Source organism: Triturus cristatus, chromosome 4_1 (assembly GCF_964204655.1).
Source record: "Triturus cristatus chromosome 4_1, aTriCri1.1, whole genome shotgun sequence".
NCBI lineage: Eukaryota > Metazoa > Chordata > Amphibia > Caudata > Salamandridae > Triturus > Triturus cristatus.
The window spans coordinates 782221768-782244019 of NC_140585.1; the positions used below are offsets into that span (position 1 = coordinate 782221768).

The 22252-nt window shown below is 42.8% G+C and overlaps 1 protein-coding gene across 2 annotated transcripts in view; it reads left to right on the top strand.

Moving 5' to 3' along the window:
• Positions 1 to 22252, top strand: part of MON2 (MON2 regulator of endosome-to-Golgi trafficking) — a 1036128-nt gene that overhangs the window by 675258 nt on the left and 338618 nt on the right. For both annotated transcript variants that reach the window (XM_085653355.1, XM_085653354.1), the window contains exon 23: positions 9337 to 9499. In XM_085653355.1, coding sequence (XP_085509481.1) covers positions 9337 to 9499 — 163 coding nt within the window. The remainder of the gene's footprint in view (positions 1 to 9336; positions 9500 to 22252) is intronic.

Sequence of the window (22252 nt, forward strand, 5' to 3'; positions counted from 1 at the left end):
GTCACTGCACTCAAAACCTATAAGTCAGGCGTATGGCAGGCTCTTCAGTCATGAGAGCTGGGTGCTTGGTTATAAGTGTGAGGGTGCCCCTGGAGGAGCAGGAAACCCCTACACACCTTTAAGTCGATTCTCCAGGCTTTGTAACTGAGGTCAGCCATTTAAATATATATAGTGGACACCAGTCATTATGAGATGTCTAACTATATAGTGGCTGTACCGAACCTGGTCATGTTTGGTATCAAACATGTTGGAATCATACCTGAACACCGCTTCCAGTGTTAAATGTATGATCCCATATACTGGGGGGGGGAGGGGGGGGCAGGGGAGGGGCGTGTTCCTTTGGGTACACCTCTGTACTCACAGCAACAGCCTTTCAGGGTCTGCCAGCAAGCTAGTACTGCTGCCGATCACAAACACGATTCTCCCCTCCCCCTGCGGAGCCAAACTCGAGCAGGGGAAGGTAGAACAATAGGTTTCCTGTCACAGGGAGGTTTGATTACCTCCCAGACAGGACTTAGTTTATTGGGCAGGGGTGCCATCAGACTGCTTTGAAGGGCACATTTGGTGTGCTCCTTGCATACTCCAGTTTGAGCCAGTTCAGGGAGTCTTTGGCTCCCGCTCTGGCGCAAAACTGGACAAAGGAGATGGGAGTATCCTCCCCTCTGTCCAGCCGCTCCTCTCAGAAGGAACCTCAAGTTGTTCCAAACATTTCCTTAGGGTACTTAAGGCCTTACCTGTGGGTGGTTCCATAGATTCGCTGTGGGACAAGACTCAAGCATGAAACTACGTTGCTCTTTGACCGTCTGGACACTTGGACTTCGACTGGAACCGAGACTGCATTAAGGAAAACTCTGTTGCTCCTGGCCTAGCTGTTTTTCAAGTTTTCTTCTTCGTCGTCTGTGCTTCTTCTAGGTTCTTCAACAGATCTGTGGGCATCAAGGACACCCGAAGAAATCTCCCTTGGAGTGAAGGAGTCACTCCCTTGCACCTGCAGGCACCGCATCGCAGGTAACCGGTCTGCTGCGCCTTTCGTCCTATGTACTTCCAGAGGCTCAGCAACAAGGTGGGGGTTCTACAACATCCTCAAGGCCTGACCTGTTTTCTCTGCAATTTTGACGCCGGTATCCCTTGTCAGAAGCACTGGGGCAAAACCCCTGTGCACCGCTTCAACTTAACGTTGCCAAGGCTTGTTGGCTCTGCACTGCATAGATCTTTGGGCTACAAGAAGCTCCAACCTCCAGCATCTCATTGCTCTAAGATCAATACCCTTATCACATCCCCTGCATCGTGGGTCTTCATGTTTGGTGAACTGCTCGAGGTCCTCTTGTGACTCATGTGCCTTTAGCCTGTGGTTCCTCCTGAAGGCCTTCTACTGCTTCAGTGGGCTCCCCTGCTTTCTCAGTGCCTGCACTGACTTTCCTGATGTGGGGTAGTCCCTTGGACCTTGCTGGTCCCAAAGTTGCTCCTTCTTCGTTTTCAGTTGCGGATACCAAGGCTTGTTGGTGCTCCCGCTGGACACCGACCCCCGAGGCACAGATATCCAACCTGGGACAGCTCGTGCACGGCTCTTGGTCTTCCTCAGCATCGCCTAGTCCTCGTAGCTGCAGCGACAACTCACCGTCGACTCTTCTGACCCTCCCGACATTGGTGGGCATTGTGTCTTCGTGCCTCCTGGTCACGTCTGAGTGGCATAGAATCTGGCCCCTCTGCTTGCAGGTTCTTCAGCTCCAGAATTCACCCTTGGATTCCACTGGACTTCTTCACCGTCTTCTCCAGAGGCATTTTCTTCTAGTGTTTCCATTGTCGTCTACGGTGGATTCCAACATCTCTTCACTCCTATGCACCTGGCTTCCCTGGTGTAGGTAACCTGGTTCCAGGGACATCCACAAGTGGGGTAACTCCCCAGCTTTCCGTCCTCCAAGGGAATTCTTTAGGGTCCTCTGTTAAAGGACCTTCTTCTGCACAACTGCAACCGCCACTTCTCCATTGACTTCCATTTATCACGTGGCTGTGTTCCCACTCTGCACATAGACTCCGTGGGGTTCCTGGGTACTACTTACCTTAGGTGGTTCCTTGTGTCCAGGGCTTCTCTGGGTCTTCTGGTCCAAGTCCATTTCTCCCTTGCAGTTCACATTCCACTTTTTTGGTATATAGTTTGGTCTCCCCCTGGAGACCACTCTATTTTGTGCTACTTACCTTATTGCATTTGAAGTATTCTTGTGTTTTGTGCTGATATCTCATGGTAGGTGATATACCAATGTGTTAGGAAGTGTTGTGTAATAAATTGAAGTATTTTTATATAAACACTGTGTGGTTCTTTTTCATTTGACTCTCACTATAGATTAAACTGGTAAAACAAGCTGCTTAACACTCCTTCAAGATAAGCCTGAAGACTGCTCTCCACAGCTACCACTTTGAGAGCTTTCTATAGTTTTCAAAGACCACTAAAACCACTATAAGGGTTGCCTGGATTAGTACAAGGTGCACCATACACTAAGCCAGCCTCTTACAAACAATTAGATAGTTCTCACTACCTTGAAAGATGGTTGTAAGACCCTCATTGTGACCATAAAATGGTGATGCATATGGTTTTAGATGAAAAATCTGCTGAAAATCCTTCTTAGTTAATGCCAGTTGTTGATAAGATTATAAACTATTGGCCTCATAACTAGTATGGCAGTCCTCCTGTTGGCCTGCCACCGCTGCATTGAAAGGAAGGCCGCCGAAACATAATGCACCTGCCTGCTGGATTAAGAGTTTAATCCAATGCTTGCGGGCGGGTGATGTGTGCTGCGGGTTTCTCACAGCGGTGTTCTGTTAGTCTCATAATGTGACTTTGAAGCGTGGCTAGGTTAAACCTTGCGCAAAACCAATCATTTAGTTAGGGTATAGACAAGTATCTTGAAAAGTGCTCCAGGGAACAGAAAGGGAACGGCCACCTACGTCCCATTAATCCTCCGTTACTGAAATACACAGAGGATAAACACAAAACAGAATATCGTTCCCGAGCAAGCAACAAATAAGCAATCAAAAATATATCATTAGAGCATCAGTTCAATAAGATGTCAGTCCAATGTGTTATCAAATAATTTTCTTCTTTATTTTCTCATTTGTCAAATATTCTCATCTTGATCATAAGTACTCCCGTCGAAAGTACGATGGTGACGGGAGTACTGTCCGAAACTTGATATTCTTTTCTACAAACGGCCTGACTGGAACTTAAGTCCTACCGAGATATTTGCAAAACACGTACGTCTGTTTCTTGAAGGATACCAATTATATTTAGACCCATATTGTATGGGACCACATACAGGTTTTACCTGGGGTGTGGCGAATCGGTTTTTCAGAAATTGCGTCTGCCCTGAGGAAGTCGCCGGGCGATTGACCCAAGACAAAACACGTGTTAGCTTCAGGCTACAACTTGGTTTTACCATCTACACCAATTTGTTATCACGAATCGATGTGTAATACACCTACGGGAACGATTATCTGTTAGGCTCATAGGAGACCCTAACATGCAGACTGCCGCCGTGAGAGTGCAACTGCACATTCCTGCAGGGTGTGGCTTGCACCATGTCGTGCATGCCACACCATTCAGGAACGGGGGTGCCATTCCAGGGGGCCACAACATCCCATGAAATGGGCAGTGGACAGGCAACTAGTAATATGCTCAACGGTGCTACAGCTGCACCACCAGCATATTACTCCTCCTTACTGCTTTCGCCACTGCCGTGGGATCCTGGATCCCGGCGGATGTGGCAGTCCTGTGTCGGTCCGACCGCCACACTCAAAATACTGCAGGCAGGCCCGCAGTGGTGGCAGTGATCGGACAACCACTACAAGTATGGCAGTCCTGTGGACCACCGTACTCGTCATAAGGCTGTAAATATTCTTCTGCTACAAAACCTAACTCCTGCAAAGCTAACTCACCAGTGGCCTTAATTATCGTTTTTTGGTTAGATTTGAATAAAAGTGAACAGCTGTCACTTCTTTTCCTACAGAATTATTTCCAAAAGTAACCTGTTTGGTATCTAAGAGAGGGCATTTATTTTACTATCAAAAAGAGTGCTGTGTGATTTAAAGGGTTAATCTTCTTTCTTTTTCCCCTTACTTTGGAAATATCTAAATATCAAAAAGGTTTGCCGCTCCTTATAAATGTAATTTGTTAAACAGAGGCTTCATAGCAGGTATTGTAATTTAGTTTTGATTTCAAAATCATTTTGTAGCTGCATTTTCTTTTTGTTTGGTAACCAAGATTGATCTTGCTATTTATAGATTTTGTTACCTTTCTAGAAACTAGGAGCTGTTTGATCTGGAGATACCTTATTTCCCTTTTGTTAAAACTGAATTTTGTACAATGTGTTTATTTTTTATTTTTTTGTTATTTTAGTAGGAGGCAAATAACATCCTAAACCATATTGTAAATAAACACCCCAACTCTTTATAGGCAGGGCATATTCGGAAATAAAAATGGGGAGAGAGTGGCAAAGTAGATGGAGAGGGAAAATACATTAAACATTTTTCAGAGGTTTGAACTTCTACCAATTGATTTAGGGAACTATCAGGCCCTAACAATGAGCCATTGCTTTTTTTTAAATCCTAAATTCTGATAAAATAGCTCTTAAAAATATTTAATGAGATTCTTCAGATTCATTCCTCCATAAGTAAACTTCCAAAAGACCAGTGTTTTCTGTCTTAAAAGTAATATTTCCAGCATTGACTAGGCAGCATACGTCACTGATAAATTTAAGATAGAGCTATGTAGGTTATTTGAGATTGATCATGGGATTACTGTTGAATCATGCAGGTGACTAAATCTTGAGGTGCTGAGCTACTGGATATACAGGTGGAGGAAACTCAGATTGATTAATGACATCATCTGAAACATCACATTGTTCACAGCCTGAAAGTGATAAACAAAATAGTCGAAGAGTCTTTCACAAACTTAGAGCTCTCATAGTTAGTGATGTTGTGTGCTGTGGATTTGTGGTTGGTAACACTGGAGCACAAGAGCTTGAAGGCCAACGAGTAAAGGAGAGTCGCATGCAGAATTTGTGAAGGCCAAGTTGTTGGAGGTCCCTGTAAAGTTTTTAGAAACCAAATTACTCATTAAGGACCTGATTGATAAAAGTGACTTTCACTTTTTAATATTTTACACTTTGAAGTAAGTTTACAAATGTTTGCTTTTTCACAAAATCAGAGTGTAAGACACTATTAAAAAAAAAAAAACAGTAGTAAGTCTAGCATTACACATGGCCAACCACTGGTACTGCAACACCCTCCCAAGGAAAATACTGGAGGCGAGGAATTAAAATAAAACCCCACAGGGAAAATTGTTAAATTAAATTCAGTTATTAAAAATAGGAAGAAATATAATTTATTGTTAAAATATATAGAAAATAGGACAGTGCATATTTATTCATTATAAAATATTTGAATACACTATTTTGAATTAAAAACATAATCTCAATTTTTTTATTAAAACAAAGCTAAATTGCAGGAATGGCCTCTTTATGTGGCATGGGGTTGTCCTAAGAATTTCGCTGAATGTGGGGCAAATGGGTCGGCATGATAGAAGACTGGTTTGGACTGCTATGATATCTAGATTGGAAGTGAGTTTGCTGATATTGGCCCTATGCACGTCAAATCTTTTATACCAATGTGATATGCTTGTGTCTTGTTTTCTAAGGGGTATTTCTAAATGGTGCTGTGTTCTTTGTTGCAACCAAAAGTCAATAAAATTGGTTATCAAAAAAACATAGCTAAATACATTTAAATTATTCCTATACATAGCTAGTAATCATTCTTTTTGAATTTTTTTTTTTCTTCTTTTTCATGAGGGGATAAAAAGTAAGGCCAGTACCCTCCCAATAACTCTACTACCTCAAGCCAGCAGGTGACCTGTCACCTTAATTACCTGCGGCATCTGTTCCCTGCCGTTTCTTCGGCTCCTCGATCCAGTTGGTAACCTAGGCCCAGATCCTATCCCCCACCACTGCTTCTTTCGCCCCTTGAGTTTATAAAAGTTTATTTCCATGTTGTAAACAGCTCAAAAATCTTGGCCTCCACATTGAGAATGTTGGGGGTTCTGGGTTCAACCAATCTGACTCCGTGCACAACCAAGCGACGGCCATTGCAGTAAATAGTAATAAAGTTCCCTTCTTAATATAGCATTAACCTGTGAATCGTCCATCACACCCATAATCATCAGTAGCAGAGTGATCTGGACCTGCCCCCTAGTGATAAAGCCAAAAAACTACCGATATCCTGCATCAAGGGCTCTAACTTGGGAAATGAAAAGAACATGTGAACAATTTCAGCCTGCTCCAAACCACACCGACTGCACATACCACTAAAACTACCCCCCCACTTAGTCACCCTAACCGGTGTATAGTATAGATTAAATGTTGTCTTGAAATATTGGCTTCACAAACTTGCCGGTAATAAAACCTTGTTACTAAGATCCAATGACTCCTGAAGATATAGCCCATTTGTCCCAAACCTGGCCCCCATTTAGAATTCTGCATGTACAAATCATCTTGTTGAAATACAAATTTTCTCTTTAATAGGAAAAAGTATTCACATCAATCGTGAAGATTCCTTTAGTTGAGGTGGTGAGACAGAGATAGAATTGGCTTAATCTATGATCTACTTGTACATAGCCAACAAGATGATATGGAAATGCAGAACTTGTAAAACTTCTTAATGAGTACTAAAACATGTTTTATGTGGAAATGTATTTATTAATTTAAAATTAAGAAAAATATTTTAATATATTTAAATTAGTTAGATTTATTTCAAAATGCAGTGAATAGTTTTTTTGTACTACATTTAAAGAACATATTTAGAATTAATTTACAATAATATTTAATATAAAAATATTTGTAATATTTATTTTCAAGTTAAATATATTTTTATATTTCCCTATTCTTTACCATAGGAAGATTCAACAATTGTGGTGGTGATTTCCACATGGTTAAGTATAGGGAAAAATAAGAATGTTTATTTAAGTTGAAAATCAATCATTTCTCTACATCTAAGATTTTGGAAATCAGGACGAGAACTGACAGCGCACAGAGGTGGTGCTTAAAAACAATTCTGTGTTCTAATTGTGGTGGGTGGGATGGAGCCACAACTGATTCCAGTAGCACCTACTGGTGCATTAGAGTAACAAACAAGTCCTTTGTGGTTTCTGGGAGTCAAACACTGAGGAATCTGCTAGTATGGCATCCACCATAACACATCACTGAAGGTAAGTAACTAGTTTATACTTTGAGTGGGACTTCAGCAAATAGTTGTATCTTCCTTCTCCATGTATTAAATGATTCTCATCTTTTTTGCATATCAGGTTGTTAAGGATGGGGTGGGAGTACTGGCTGTGAATTTTGAGTGTAAAATGCTGCAGGGTTTGCCATCCTCAACATTTAATTTCTGTATGAAGTTGTTGCTAAATCTTTTGTAATCACAAGGTATAATATGCTTGCATAATTATTCTGACAACTCCCAGGTGCTGTTCCCCTTGAGTAAAGACACAAAGCTAAACACTGAAGCGCTAAAGCATTAAGAGAGCTATATAAGATTAGATGCTAGACAGTTGACTTGCCTTTAATGGCAAGATGATGAAGTACTTGCATTATCATAGGAAGGATTTTTGAGGTGAATATTGATCATACAAAATAATTGAATGTAACTTAGTGGTGCATTTCTACCCACCCACCTTCTGGTGTTGACCCTAGTACCCAGAGAATACATAACTAATTAGGAAGAGGCAGTAAACCACCCTTTTGATCTTGGTTAGAATACCTTAATCATGTTAGATGTTTTTCTTTTAGTCTTCTTTGCCGATAGCTAGATAGTTTGTCATAAACTATTAGTAATTCATATCATAATATACATTGTTTTTTGTTTTTTTTAACTTTTTTATTATCATTTACAGGGACAATATAACAAAAAGCTGGTTACATTAGGTAGTGTCTGTTACCGTATCACTTCCATTGCAGGTCATATACACAGGTAATGCAGTATCAAGAGTTGTCGTATTTTACATTTTAGATGTATCAAAACGTCTGGATCACCGATCCCGGCCATTGTTATGCCCCCTTACTAGACCCAGTGGGTTAGTTGCTCAAGTCTGGATCTGAGTCTGCTGCCGGAGGAGCACAGATGTTACCCCGAAATGAATTCCACCTACCCCACACCGGTTCCCACTTTTTGGGACACCCTCTGTGTATAAAAACTGTTTTTTCGGCCACCATTGAGCTATCCATATCTTGAGATCATAGTCTCTGCTGGGGGGCTGCTGGCACGCCCCAGTGTTGTGCGATATTGCGTTTTGCCAACGTGATCCCCAGGGTTGCCCAGTCTTGTGCTGCGTGATTTAGGTCAGTTGGTTCCCATATATTGAGGAGGCACCTTTTTGGTTCCAGAGGAACCTGAAAACCACACACCAAGTAATTGTGTCCATCACCTCCTCCCATATACATTGTCATTGATAATTAACCCACTACAGTAATCAGCCATAATACCTTGTTCAGCGCTTTTCTCTTCCATTTGCCAAGTTATTATTTTTTGTTGTTTCAACATATTTACGAAATAGTAAAGTCAACCATCATTTTTATATGTTTCAGCATATTTCCATCAAAGACCAAAGTGTACTGTTTTGGAAACATTAGGACGTAAGAAACATACACTTTACAATATATAATATTAATATCTCTATATTCAATAAATGTATCATAAATATTGTGGCACTAAAGTAATTGTAACAGGAAAAGCATTATAGTCAAAAGGATGCATGTTCATTAGCATGCTCAACAATCTCAGGCCTGATCCCTTATTCCTTTATTTTAAGTGCATTTGTAGTCTAGAATCACCAGTGGCAAACATGGCGTTTAGCACTGTTTTATCAGTGAGATAATTATAGACAAGGATTCACAATCGCTGCTTGATGAAAAAGGTACAATAAAAGGTGCCTGAAATTTATGCCTTCAAATCATCTTGAGCTGTAAATGCTTAGCATCTTTTTAAATTCTCCCACCAATGACACTCCTTTCCACATGCTGTTCTCCATTGTCAGTGCCAGTTCTCACATGACTGTTTTTCCTTAGCTAAATAGAGATTGTACCATTTAAAATTCTCTATACTGAAGTCAGTGTCTAGAGCCTGTTGGGTTTTTTTCTACAATAAGAATTCATTTACAGATGTCTCTTAAACAATATAGTTCATATATTTTATTCCACGTTCAAAGTAGTCAGTTTGGTCAACTCAACAGTCATTACAAGTATGCAACAAATATGTAAAATGGCTGCACACTAATTCATCTTTTCTTGTTTCCAGAGAATCTTTGATACGAACTGCATTCCAGTGTCTTCAATTAGTTGTTACTGATTTTTTACCAACAATGCCTTGCACATGTCTGCAGATAGTTGTTGAAGTTGCTGGAAGTTTTGGACTTCAAAATCAAGAGCTGAATATTAGCTTGACATCAATAGGTTTGCTGGTGAGTCTTATACATATTGCCACTTTCAGAATTTTTTATTATGGTTATATATATCGAAAATTATAGTTTCTGATGGTGATCTATGTGCTGATCAAACAAGACCAATAAATAGACTTGAATGTGAAATACAAGGCTTCTCTTCCAGAAAGGGAATGAAGGACAGAACCATCCAATAAGCTACAAGGAAAAGCATAGCTTTTGAAACTGGTACTGTGCCTTTAAGAACCTCACAGCACACCCAGCATTCCATCAGGCCCCACAGGTGACAGTTAAGTCAGGTCATTTTTACGGATTAATGGAGGATAATGAGTCAAAAAGTGTTGAAAACTGTGGTATGTCTTGTCCAGGGAGGAGAGAGTGTTGTTTATGACAATGATGAGGAGTCCCTGGAAGAGAACTAGGATGACAGGTAAGCATTTTTTCCAGGGGATACTCATCAATAGTCCTATAGACTGAAAAGAATAGCAAGGCCATCCCAAAAAATACTGTACAAGAAATAGGGACAGCCTCACCAATTACCCAAACAGATTGCTTAAAGATGGCTGCCTTACTTGAGTATCTTCCCCGGAATCTGAGTCTAGACAAGAATACATAGTAGAAGTGTGGATATACCTCCAGGTCGCAGCCTTACAAATCTCTAAAATGAAGACCTTCTTAAGAAGGGCTACCGTAGCCACTTTACCTCTAGTAAAATGAGCTTTAGCCCTACCAGGTAAGGGTCTCTTTGCAAACCTCTATGCAAACACTAAACAGGAAACTATTCATTGTGAAATGACTGTTTTGCAGAAGGAAAACCTGTTGCTGTTGGCCCATAATTTATGAAGAGCCTATCAGATTGTCTTATGTCTCTAGTTTTACCTAAATAGAATTTCAGAACTTTGGATACATCAAGGGAAAACAAAGATCTTGCAGCTGGAGTTGCTAGCTTAGGAAAAAAGATTGGCAAGGAAATAATTTGGTTAATGTGAAAGTCAGATACTACTTTAGGAAGGAAACCAGGATGAGTCTATTGCTACTCTATTGCTGTGAAATATTGTATATGGTTCAATTGCGCAGGAGGCTTGGATTTCACTAACTCTGTGTGCTGAAGTAATTGCAACTCGCCCTTTCTCCGTGCGCTGGTTATAACCTTGTATATTATATGACTTATAGAATGTGAAATCATAGCATTTGTAACACTTATTACATCTCAAATGACATCATTTCTTTCTGAGAACACAGTGCATGGTAGAGTGGCAAGTTATAGTTAATGTAGTGTGGTGATTGAGATGACGACTGCGTACAGCTGTGCACAACATAGTAAATTGAGGACAGAAATTATAAATTTATAATTGTTGATGCGTAAATTATACATTTAAGTTGTGACTAACTTTAGAATTTCTAATATTTGTGTAGAATAAGTTATGTTTGTATTTAAAGAATAAATAATGTTTTTCCTACTACAACTTAACCTTGGTTTTTTCATTGAATTTAAATTGTTTTTATTTTGTAATAACAATGTGTTTCACATTGTAGTCTCAAATGTCCTTCAATTGGAGTGCTGTTTAGTGCAGTGTCATAGAGTATAATGAAATATAGTGTCGTACAGTCTAGTGTCATAGAGTCTGGTGTTGTATAGTGGAATAGAAGAGTGGGGTAGAGTAGAGTGGCGATGCATATAGTAAAGTGTTGTACAGTCGTGCGTGCTATAGTAGAGTGAAGATTCATAGAGTGGGGTGGCATGTTGTACAGTTGAGTGTCATACATTAGTTACCGGTTGCCAGAAGGTCCACCTTTAAGGGCTTTGTATCACCCACAAAGTAATACATGGAGCAGGACCGTTTTCATCTGGAATAAAATGACCAAATACCATACAGCAAAGGAACCTCCACTCCAGATTGGAACCTCGCCCTAAAACCCCAGCATAATAGAAAAAAAACGTGGTTGGTACATCTCTCTCTGTTCAAGCAACCAAACGATGGAATTTATTACCCCCAAACGTAAGAGCCGTGGATAACTATCTTGTCTTCAGAAGACTACTTGGCTCTTTCCTACTTGACCACTACACTAAAACACAAATGTACGGCATATGCCTGTAAACATGTATAATTTGATTATATGTATGTATATAGGTATATGAATTTCTTTGTACAAATAAATATACTACATATGGTTTAAAAACATATAGATATTCTTTATATCTGCTTAACAAATGTATATATTACTCATGTTTATAAATATACAGAATATAAATATATAATTATATATTTTTTATGCTTAACATGTATATAGGTCACTCCATAGTTTTCATGCACATTTTTTTATTAGATGCTTATGGGTCTCTGTTTATTTTATTTATCTATCACAATATGTAAATATGATCAACTGGATCTATCAGTTCTTCACTATTGAAACATTGAGGACACATACAAATAAAATAAGCATTATGTTTTGGTAAAAATACACAAATAAATGAGCATTTATGTACAGCAACACCTGAAAGTCTGAATTTGTATCTATCCATACTTGCACATATGCAACTTTATACAATACAATTTTAGCTCTTTATTATTTTCTTTATACAACTATACCCTTTTTATGTAGTTATGTATCTATTTATCACCTTCATCCTACTGTAGGTAGAAAGAAAAAAAAAGCCTTCAGCTGTCTCAAATGCACTTATCTGTCTCATCCTACTCATCACACTACTATGATCTCCATAAGACCCTTTCTTGACTCTTCCCTCCTCTATCCCTCCTGACTCACCCAAACCTCATTCTACTACTGTGATCTCCATAAAGCCCTTTCTAGACTTTTCCCTCTTCTATCCCTCCTTGACTCGACCCAAACCTCATTTTACTACTATGATCTTCCTAATAACCCGTTCTAGACTCTTCCCTCCTCTATCCTTCTTTTAATTCATCTCCTTTATCCTATTCAGTCAGACTAACAAACTCATATGTCCACCGGTCAGATTAACAACTTGGGTTCCCTATACTAATCCACCACTAATTCTTTGGGTTCTGGAGTAATTTGCTACTCGCTGAAAAGCACTCAATGCCTTGTCGGGGATCGTAAATGCAGTTACAATCCAGTAGAGTGTCATTCGACCCCCAGTGTCGTTGAGTGCCTTTGAATATACTGTTGTACAGTGGCATAGAGTTGTGAAGGGTGTTGTACAATTTAGTGGCATACAGTGGAGCGCAGTTTAGTAAAATGTTGTGTCGTCCAGTAGAGTGGTGGAGAGTATTGTACAGTGGAGTGCCGTAGAGTGATACAGTGTCGAACAGTGTAGGAGAGCGTTGCAGAGTGGAGCGCCGAGTAATATAGTGAAGTGATGTATTATAGAGAGGACTGGAGTGGAATGGGGTGTGCTAGAGTGCCGTACAGCGGAATAAAGTGAATTGTTTCAGAGTGGAGTAAAATGTCATATTCAGGCATAGAGTGTAGTACAGTCTTGTAGAGTAGAGTTGCATAGAGTACTGTAGGGTGTTGTTTAGTGGGGCATGATAGAGTGGAGTGTCATACAGTGGGCTAAATTATCGTTCAGTGGAGTAAAGTGAAGTCGCGTAGGAGTTGTGTTAACTGGAAAACAGTGGAGTTTTGTGTTGTACAGTGGATTGGTGTGGAGTAGAGTGGTCTTGCGCATCAGCCAGTGTATTAAAGTGTCAGTGGAGTGCTGTGTGATATAGTGGTCGAGTAGTGAGTTGAAGAGTCTTGGAAAGTTTTGTATGGTAGAGTACAGTAGAGTGCCATAAAGTGGAGTAGAGTGGCGTACAGTATGTTTCATAGAGTGTGGTATAGAGTGTTGTACAGTCGAGTGGCATAGAGTTGCTTGGAGTGGCATGTAGTTGAGTAATGTGTCATAGAGTTCAGTGGAGTAAAGTGGGGTGGAGTGGCATAGAGGTAGTTGCAAAGTGTGTCTTAGAGTGCAGTAGAGTAGCATGAACTTGAATAGAGGAATAAGGAGTCAACAGTAGCATAGAGTGTTGTAAAGTGGAGTCTAGGGGCAAACAGTATAGTAAAGTGTCATACATTGGCATAGAGTGTTAAAAGTGCAGGCCCATTGTGTCTTCCCTGCGGGGAGAGACTCCCTCTGCCCTAGCCTAATTGAGGATTGAGCGTGACCAGGCCGCCATGGATAGCGGCTCACGGGAACGCCAACGCTTCGTAATGAGGCACTTGGCTACTATAAAGCAAAGTTCTAAAAAAAACGTGTGGTGGCTCTGTGTTTATTATCTTTTGGAAATAAGTCTAATAATCAGACCTCCCATGTTCATGTGAGTTGCCGGTCAGTACATGCAAACAGATGGCGCGTAACTCCGTCCCCATATTGTTGCAGTGAAGGGAGGGGCATGACCATAACATATGTAGTACATCAGCAGCAGGCCGGTCACAGCGGGACAGACAACATCCGATTTGTGGAAGAACAATTAATTCTCTCACCTGACATTATGGGGGACTTGTATGGGACTTGCTAAGATCATATTCCATTCTGTAGTGGTGTATGGGCGAGCCAGATCCGTCTCCCAGTTCAGACGCTGTGAGGCAAATGGCACAGCAGCTTGAAGTTGGAGCCCCTTCGCAAACCTCCGGGTGAGATGTCACCCTGCTCCCGTAATTCTTTTTGTTTGAATTTGTTTATTGAGTTTTAACATTTCAGGTGAAATTAAACAAAGCTTCTGATTTAGAATTACATGCATATATATACCTGCATAGTTACGGCTAGCAGTTTTGTACTGGCATTTGACTTTATACATAGTTTTTACATATCCGTATTACATTCCTGATGTTGCATGCCTATTGATTCAGTCTGTATTAATCATATGCTTCCCGTGGTACACCTGTGAGCATGTGCCCCTGGTTTGGGAGTTATGTCTGCTTTTGCTATTGTTGTGGGTCGTAATGTAATGTCCCGGTGATAGGGTTACGCTTTCTATCAATTGGTACCGATGCCATAACTGCCATGTTGCATCCCCGACTCATAACTTTGGTACTTAACTAGGGTGATAACGAAGAGGTTAGTGGGGGGGGTGCAGGCGGGGGGGGTTCACTGTTTGATAGTTTGTGACCATCTGGCGGTTCTTGACTGTGTGTGTAGGGGGATGTGGCCGTTACACCTGATTTATCTTGGGGTTGTGGTATGAGCGCTAACTGTGTGATGCTCTTCCTGATATGTGTTCGGCCCGACTCGTTGTGCCTGTCTGCCGACTTCAGCTAGATAGTGGGGGGCTGTCTGGGGTGGGGATGTCACGGATGGCTCTTCCCGTGTGGTTTGTTGTTTGAATTGATGTAACAGTTGTGCCCATTCCATATAAATGTGGTGCTTATGTGTTCCTTTCACCTCCTCCCCATTTCTTAACCGCACCACCCAGGCCTCCATTGGGGGTCCCTCTGGGGCTCGCCAGTACATGGCTATTCCTCTCTTTGACAGTAGCAGAGAAAGGGACATGAACTGGATCTGTACCTTTTCTGTTTTTCGTCTCCGGAACACACCCAGTGCACATGCTTCCCATGAGTTCACTTCTGTCCATTGTTTCACGGAGCACCTCGTGTATGCGGCCCCCGTACTGTTGTATTGTGGGGGCCCTGCTCCCATAATATGGAGATATTGGATTGCAAGGTGAGTTTGTCGTTCTTGTGTAATTTTGCAGTGTATCTACCCACGAGGTATGACTAATTAAGTGTCCCGGGGTGGGGGGAGTCATTCTTCCTGTGTAAGCGTTTTGTACGGCATGTGTATACCATTGCAGTACAGGTCGCCTAGTGTATGAAGGCCTGCTGTGTGCCACATGCTGAGAGCTCTGCCATCGTGGTCCTCTTATTACCCCGCCATGCCTAGCAATGAAATTGCAGGGGCGCGTAAAGTGTAATATCTTTAGTGAGGAATAGGTTGCGGCTGAAGCAGTGGTATACCACTTGCAATAACATAGGGCGAGGTCTGGGCATCCTTGAGCAGGGATGAAAGAGATAAAGAAGAGCATCCGAATTACAAGCAGGGCCACCTGCCGCTGTATCTGAGAGCAGTGATCCCGACATCCAGCGTCCCACCCACTGCAGATGGAATGCTAAATAATAATGTTTCAGGTTAGGCACTGCCAATACTCCCTGGTCTGATGGTAAGTTTAATTTTGAAAGTGCCACCCTGCAGCGCGATTTATTCCACCTAAGATCTCGGCGCATGCGCTGAAGGGGGAGAAAAAAGGATGGGGGGATATATAGCATCATATTAGTGAAATAATAATGGACACATGGGAGCACCACGGCAAACACAAGGAAATGATGGACGGAGCACTGAAACTTTTCAGACACTCACCCCCAGACACAGATCTTGGTTAAGTCCAACATCGTTCTTTAGTCTTGACCCTGTGCCCCATGGGAACAGTCCAACCCAAACTGCCAAGCCAGGTCTTCCCGGGACCGGAAACGAGCATACTGGGACCGGTTTTGGAGTAACACTCCTCATCAGCCAGGCTAGCTTGAATCCAGTGGCAAAGTGAGAAAGTGACCCACATCTGGGCATACCCTGCCAACTTAGGGCGAACAAAGCAAACACAAGGAGACATGGGAGCACCACCATCTTCACAAGAGCTACTATCCCGGCGACCGACTGAGCTAGTGTCTTCCAGAATGACATCTGGAACATTAAGGAAGTGACTGCCATGTAAGTTTACCGTCAAGCAGGTCGTGATCTGTGTGGTAAATCCCAGGTAACGGAACATGGTTGGTTGCCTGGTGACAGGAGTTCCATTGATCATGAGTAGCTTGGTCAGTTAGGTTTGAAACAGGGTACGGGCAAGACCTACCTCAATTAACGTGTAGCCCAGATAGATGTATGAATCAAGTAAGGACGTCCGGTATTTCATTCAGGACTGTGTATAGTAACAGATCATCTGCGTACAGTGATCTAGCGTGAACACCATCACTCATTGGTATACCCCAGTACTCCGCTGAAGAGCGCATGACCAGAGCTAATGGTTCTATCACTGAGGAGAAGAGTTGGGGAGAAAGGGGTCAGCCCTGTCTAGTGTCCCTGCCAACCTGTATCGGTGCAGAGATGAGGCCTCCCATCCTAACCCTTGAGGTTGGTCTGTCGTAAAGGAGTTTCACCATGCCATAGCGCGGGAGGACCTCGAAGTGCAGTGCGTTGGTTGCTCCTATTGGATCAGCAAAGCAAGTAGGGATCCTGAACAGTCCGAGGGTTATGAGACACACCTAGCCGAGTGTGCCTCATATTGTATACATCTTAAGTGTTCCAGCAGGTCTGTGTGAGTTTTCTTTTCTTCTGCGAGGTCAAATGTACAGGGGTTCAGTGACAGAGCAAGTTTCAAGTGCCAGGAAGTCTCGTTGAATCTTGGATAGCTTGTCCTTAACCTGTCTCCGCATGCCACAGTTCAGGCCCAGACAACAGACTCTAAGCGTTACTTTTAGTGTGTCCCATTCTGTCAGGGCTAAGGTAGCTGTCCCCACATTTTGATCAAGGTACCTGACAATAGCAGTATTTAGGGAGGCACGAAAAGGTGTGTCTTTTAGCATAGCCGTCTTTAGTTGCCATGTAGGGATTGAGGGAGGCCCAGTATCCCCTGTGATATGTATATATTGTGGATTGTGGTCAGAGTGAGTACGGCCCAAATAGTCAGTATGGGCAATGGAGGGTAGTAAATTGGGCATGCATAATATCCGATCTATTCTAACATGTAGTGTATGTGAGTGGGAATAAAAAGAATACACTTGTGTAGTGGGATTACGGAACCGCCATATATCTGCAAATGCCGTTGATACAACCAGTCTTTCAATGTCGAGGCATTAGTAGAGGCTACTGTATGCTTTAAAGGAGGAAAGGAGCGACCCAGGCTTGTGTCCAAGACACTATTAAAGTCAGCTCGTATCAACCATGGGAGGCCACACACCTTTGAGAGTATCTGGGAAAGTGACCATAGAAAGGAGCCCTGATCAGCATTAGGTGCATAAATATTGCCTAACAGGAGGAAAAGCCCATCAAGTCTGCCCTTAATGAATATGTACCTACCCTCTGCATCTATCTCAACCTCTTCCACCAGAAAAGAAATCCCAGGTCGAGCCCTGCATTGGTTACCGGTTGCCAGAAGATCCATGATCAAGCTGCTTTGTATCTCCCACAAAGCAATACATGGACTGGGACCGCTCTTCATTAGGAATAAATTCACCAAACATGTTCTGCAAAGGAACCTCCGCTCTAAAGTGGCACCTCGCCTCAAAATCCCAAGATATGAGAAAAAAAACATGGGTGGCACATCCTTCTCTGTTCAAGCAGCCAAACTATGGAACTATTATCCCCCAACATAAGATCCAAGGACAACCACCTTATCTTCAGAAAACGACTCAAATATTGGCTCATTCCCACGTGGCAAAAACCCACCCTCTACACTTGCGTTGCAATTTGATCGCTTCTGAAAGTGATAAATGTGACTACTGCAATAGAGTGATGTGGGCAGCGCAGCTTTTGAGATATGAATATACTGCATAGCGACGAGATGGGGGGTATGCATACCACGGACATTCTAGGTGATAATGTTCTGATGTCTCGTATTAAAGCTAGGTGAAAAAGTGTATAATATTGAAGTCTGAGAGTGTACACGTGACTACATGGAAGGGCGGGGTCAGGATCCCTGCGAGGCAAGTGAAGCAGAACCAATGCAACATAAAACTTTAAACCTGGTGCCAACATGGTGTATCGTCAGTACCAAAAGGGCGGACCTTAGGAAAGGCTCCCCAAACTGAGACACAAATTATGTCAGAAAGAGTGAACCGTAAAAGATATGTGTGCAGGGGTATGAGGCTTCACAGGTCATTCAGACTATCTTCCCCTAGCAGTACAGAGATAAGGTGGGACCCCCAAGAGCATCCTCACTTCAGCCACCTGCAACCACTGTCTGTACACGCCACCCCAGAGGACGACGGGGAAGCCTTCACCCGCCATCAACATGCCTGGTCCTTCAAAACTCTGAGAGGCCACATCTGTATGCAGTAGATCATGATAGGCAGGAGAGCGAAATAATGAGTCAGCAAAAAGTATTATACAGACCAAAGCAGGATTAAATCAAATAATGTCATCTGACATCTGCTGTATGACGTCCAGTAGGATCGTCAAGTTGGTATCCGATGGTCACGCTGCAGAGGACTTCTCGTCCCCCGACTGCATCCTGATCAGAGCCAGTAACAGCATCACTGATCTGTGCAGCCTCCTGGATAGCCCGTTGGTGCTCTGTTATCTGTCCCAGATTATGAATGGCCACTGGACCAGGGGTATGGCGTTTCTCATGCCACCGACGTGATCCAGGTGGGTTCCTCATGGACTCCTGCTTCCCCTCCTGCTTGGTCGGGGACCGGAGAAGAGTCCAGAGGCCTCCAGCCAGACCCAGGCATCTTGCGGCATATCAAAGAATCTTGTCTTATAAGCAGATACCACACGCAACCGCGTGGGAAAAAGTAAGGAGTATTCCATATCCAGTGTTCGGAGTTGCTGTTTTACTGCTAGGAAGGAACTGTGTTGGCGTTGCACTCCTGTGGTGTAGTCCAAGCTATCGATGAATGCCCAAGTGGATAAACTAGCAAGATCAAGCTTTGTCACTATAAAAACGCTGCAACTAATTTTCCCCCATTTGGGATTTCCACACAAGGTTCAAGCTACCATCTCTCTTGTTCTGTCCAAACCCGATTATGCCAATAGCCTCTACCACAGATCACTTTTAACAACCATGAAAAGACTACCTCGGATTCAACACGTCTGCCAGACTACTCTTGCATATCAAACTGCAAGACCACATCTCACCTGCCTTGAAAGCCCTGCATTGGTTACCGGTTGCCAGAAGATCCATGATCAAGCTGCTTTGTATCACCCACAAAGCAATACATGGACTGGGACCGCTCTTCATTAGGAATAAATTCATCAAACACATTCTGCAAAGGAACCTCCGCTCTAAAGTGGCACCTCGCCTCAAAAACCCAAGATGCAAGAAAAAACCATGGGTGGCATATCCTTCTCTGTTCAAGTAGCCAAACTATGGAACTATTATTCCCCAACATAAGATCCAAGGACAACCACCTTACCTTCAGAAAACTACTCAAATATTGGCTCTTTCCCACGTGAGCACCACACGCAAATTTACAGCATATCCCTCTGTATGTAAGCATTTATTTTACAATGGATATATACCTATCTTTGTGTGTTGCTTTGTATAAACATGTAGGATAATTATATTGTTAAAAACAAAATACAAATAAAAGGAAGAACAATAACACTTGAAAACTAGAGTTTATCTAATGTATCTTTTCACTTCCTTTATGCATCTATGTACTTTTTTTAATTATTATTATTAATTTATTTATTGATTTTCAATAGTCATACAGTACAACATAAAATCTTTGACAAAAACAACAGAACAAAACATTGGTGTATAAATGGCCGCTCTTGCAATCTGATCATATAGCAGGGCAGTGTCTCAGAAAACTTGGACAACAGAAAAAGACACAGTGGGTTCAGCAATGCACCGTACAGTAAACGCAGACGACTTCTGCTAGCAAATTATGGATCATGTGAGACCATACAGAATTTGACAGTAATATACAATAAATTACCCAAATGTCCACGAGTATTGCAAAAGGTTGCCCCCCTCCATCACACCCTGAAGAACAACGCTCCGGCGCATGTACACAATAACTCACCCATGACCCACAGTGACTCCAGCTACCGAGCCAGCAACAGAGGTAGTATCTGTAGCACGAGCCCAGACAAGAAACGGTTCCCCTATATCTCTGGGTCTGGAGGCCGGCGGCATGAGCTCCCAAAAGATAGCTAGCTGAGTCTGTCCGTATGTGACCTCCCGAACCCAGTCTCCTACCGTGGGTTCCCTCTTCCTTCCCCAGCATATCGCTATCTGTCGTTTGGCAAATAGTAATAGCAGCGCATGTAATTTGCGTTTTCTCACATGTGTGTCCCTAACATACCCCAGCAGTCCGAGCAGGGGTGTCGGGGACAGTACCAGCCCTAAAATTTGATTTATGGATTCAAAAATTTGAAACCAATATTCGGTGACAGCCGGACAATCCCACGCCATGTGGAGGAAGGAGGCAGCACCAGCAACAGTCGTCATCCCTAAGTCCCATTTTAAATAGACTACTCGGCTTTCTATAATAACGATGAATAAATTTGAAATGAATTAGCCAGAGTTTATAATTAGGCGATAATTCCGTCATCTGGGCACAGCAGTATGCCCATTGGTCATCAGACAAAGGGGAAACTAACTCAGAATTCCACTTAAAGCGAGACAGTGACAGGTGTGTCATTCTGTATATGAGTGTACAGTCGGGCAATAATCCTGCGCGGCGATGGTGTGACCAGCAGGTTTTCTAGGGCAGTCAGTGGGATGGGCTGGGATGGGAAATCAGCATGTAACTCCCGACAGGCTGCGCCTAGTTTATGATATAAAAACTTCACCCCGAAGGATATCTGCTGGCCTTCGTCGGCACTCGGGGGATCCCGGAATACTCCACCTGGATAAAGATCAGCAAAGGTATGAAGCGACATAGCCTGCGCCATCTTGGCCGTGATTTCATCCCTGACATTGGGAAGCATGGGATTCTGCACCAAAGGGATTGAAGGTGCGTATAAAATCTGTGCACCTGCTCTTCTTCGCAGTGCATCCCAGGCCCATCTAAGGGTCTCAGCGGTATCTATGCAGTCGATGGGACGCTTAAATTTTTGGAACAAAACCACCTTAAGTGGAACAGGCGCAACCGCATCCTTCTCAACCGCCACATGAGGCTGAAATGGCGTCTGGTGGACCCAGTACTGCAAGAACTGCGCCTGTGTGCAGAGCGCATATAGTTGCATGTCCGGGCCCCCATCCCTCCCTGCCTCGTGGGTAAGGACAGAAGCTCCCAGGACACCCTGGCCTGGCCTCCAGCCCATACCAAGGATATCAGCCGAGAGCGCAGTGTCTTAAAAAAGGATTGAGTAAGAATAAGTGGGAGATTAGCGAATAAATACAAAAATTTAGGGAGGACGATCATTTAAGTCAATGCGATTTTCCCTGCCAGTGAAAGTGGAAGTTTAGCCCACAGGTTCACCTTGTCCTCCAGCCAGACAATGGCTTTTCCAAAATTTAAATTCCATAAGTCTTGTAAATTTTTGCTGATCCAGATTCCTAGGTATTTCACAGCATCATTTTCCCACTGCAACGGGAACTCCGAGGTAACCGCCTTAGTATTATCAGTGAGTGGAAATATGACAGATTTGGACCAGTTGATGGTCACCCCGAGAGACCCCCAAATTTGATGAGTTCCCTTAGCACTACGTCCAGATTGTGCTCTGGGCGCAGAATATACAGCGTAATATTATCAGCATACAACGAAATCAAAAGACTCCTAGCCCCAAATCCTATGCCTTTGTCTGTATGGTGTTGCCTGATGCGTGCTGCCAATGGCTCCATTGCAATAGCGAATAGTAAAGGAGACAACGGACAGCCCTGCCTGGTACCTCGCGTTATAGGGAACGGGGCGGAGATTACTCCATTTACTCCCACCCTTGCCAATGGCACAGTGTTTAGCAACTGTATCCATTTAATGAACAGTGGGCCAATGCCCATTCGTGCCAAAATTCGGAAGAGGTATGGCCATTCGAGTGAGTCGAATGCCTTTGTAGCATCCAGGAACACCACCGCCGCCTGTACATCAGGGTGTAGATAATGTAAGACTGAAAACACAGTTCTGAGATTGTGAGATGTGGATCTGCCA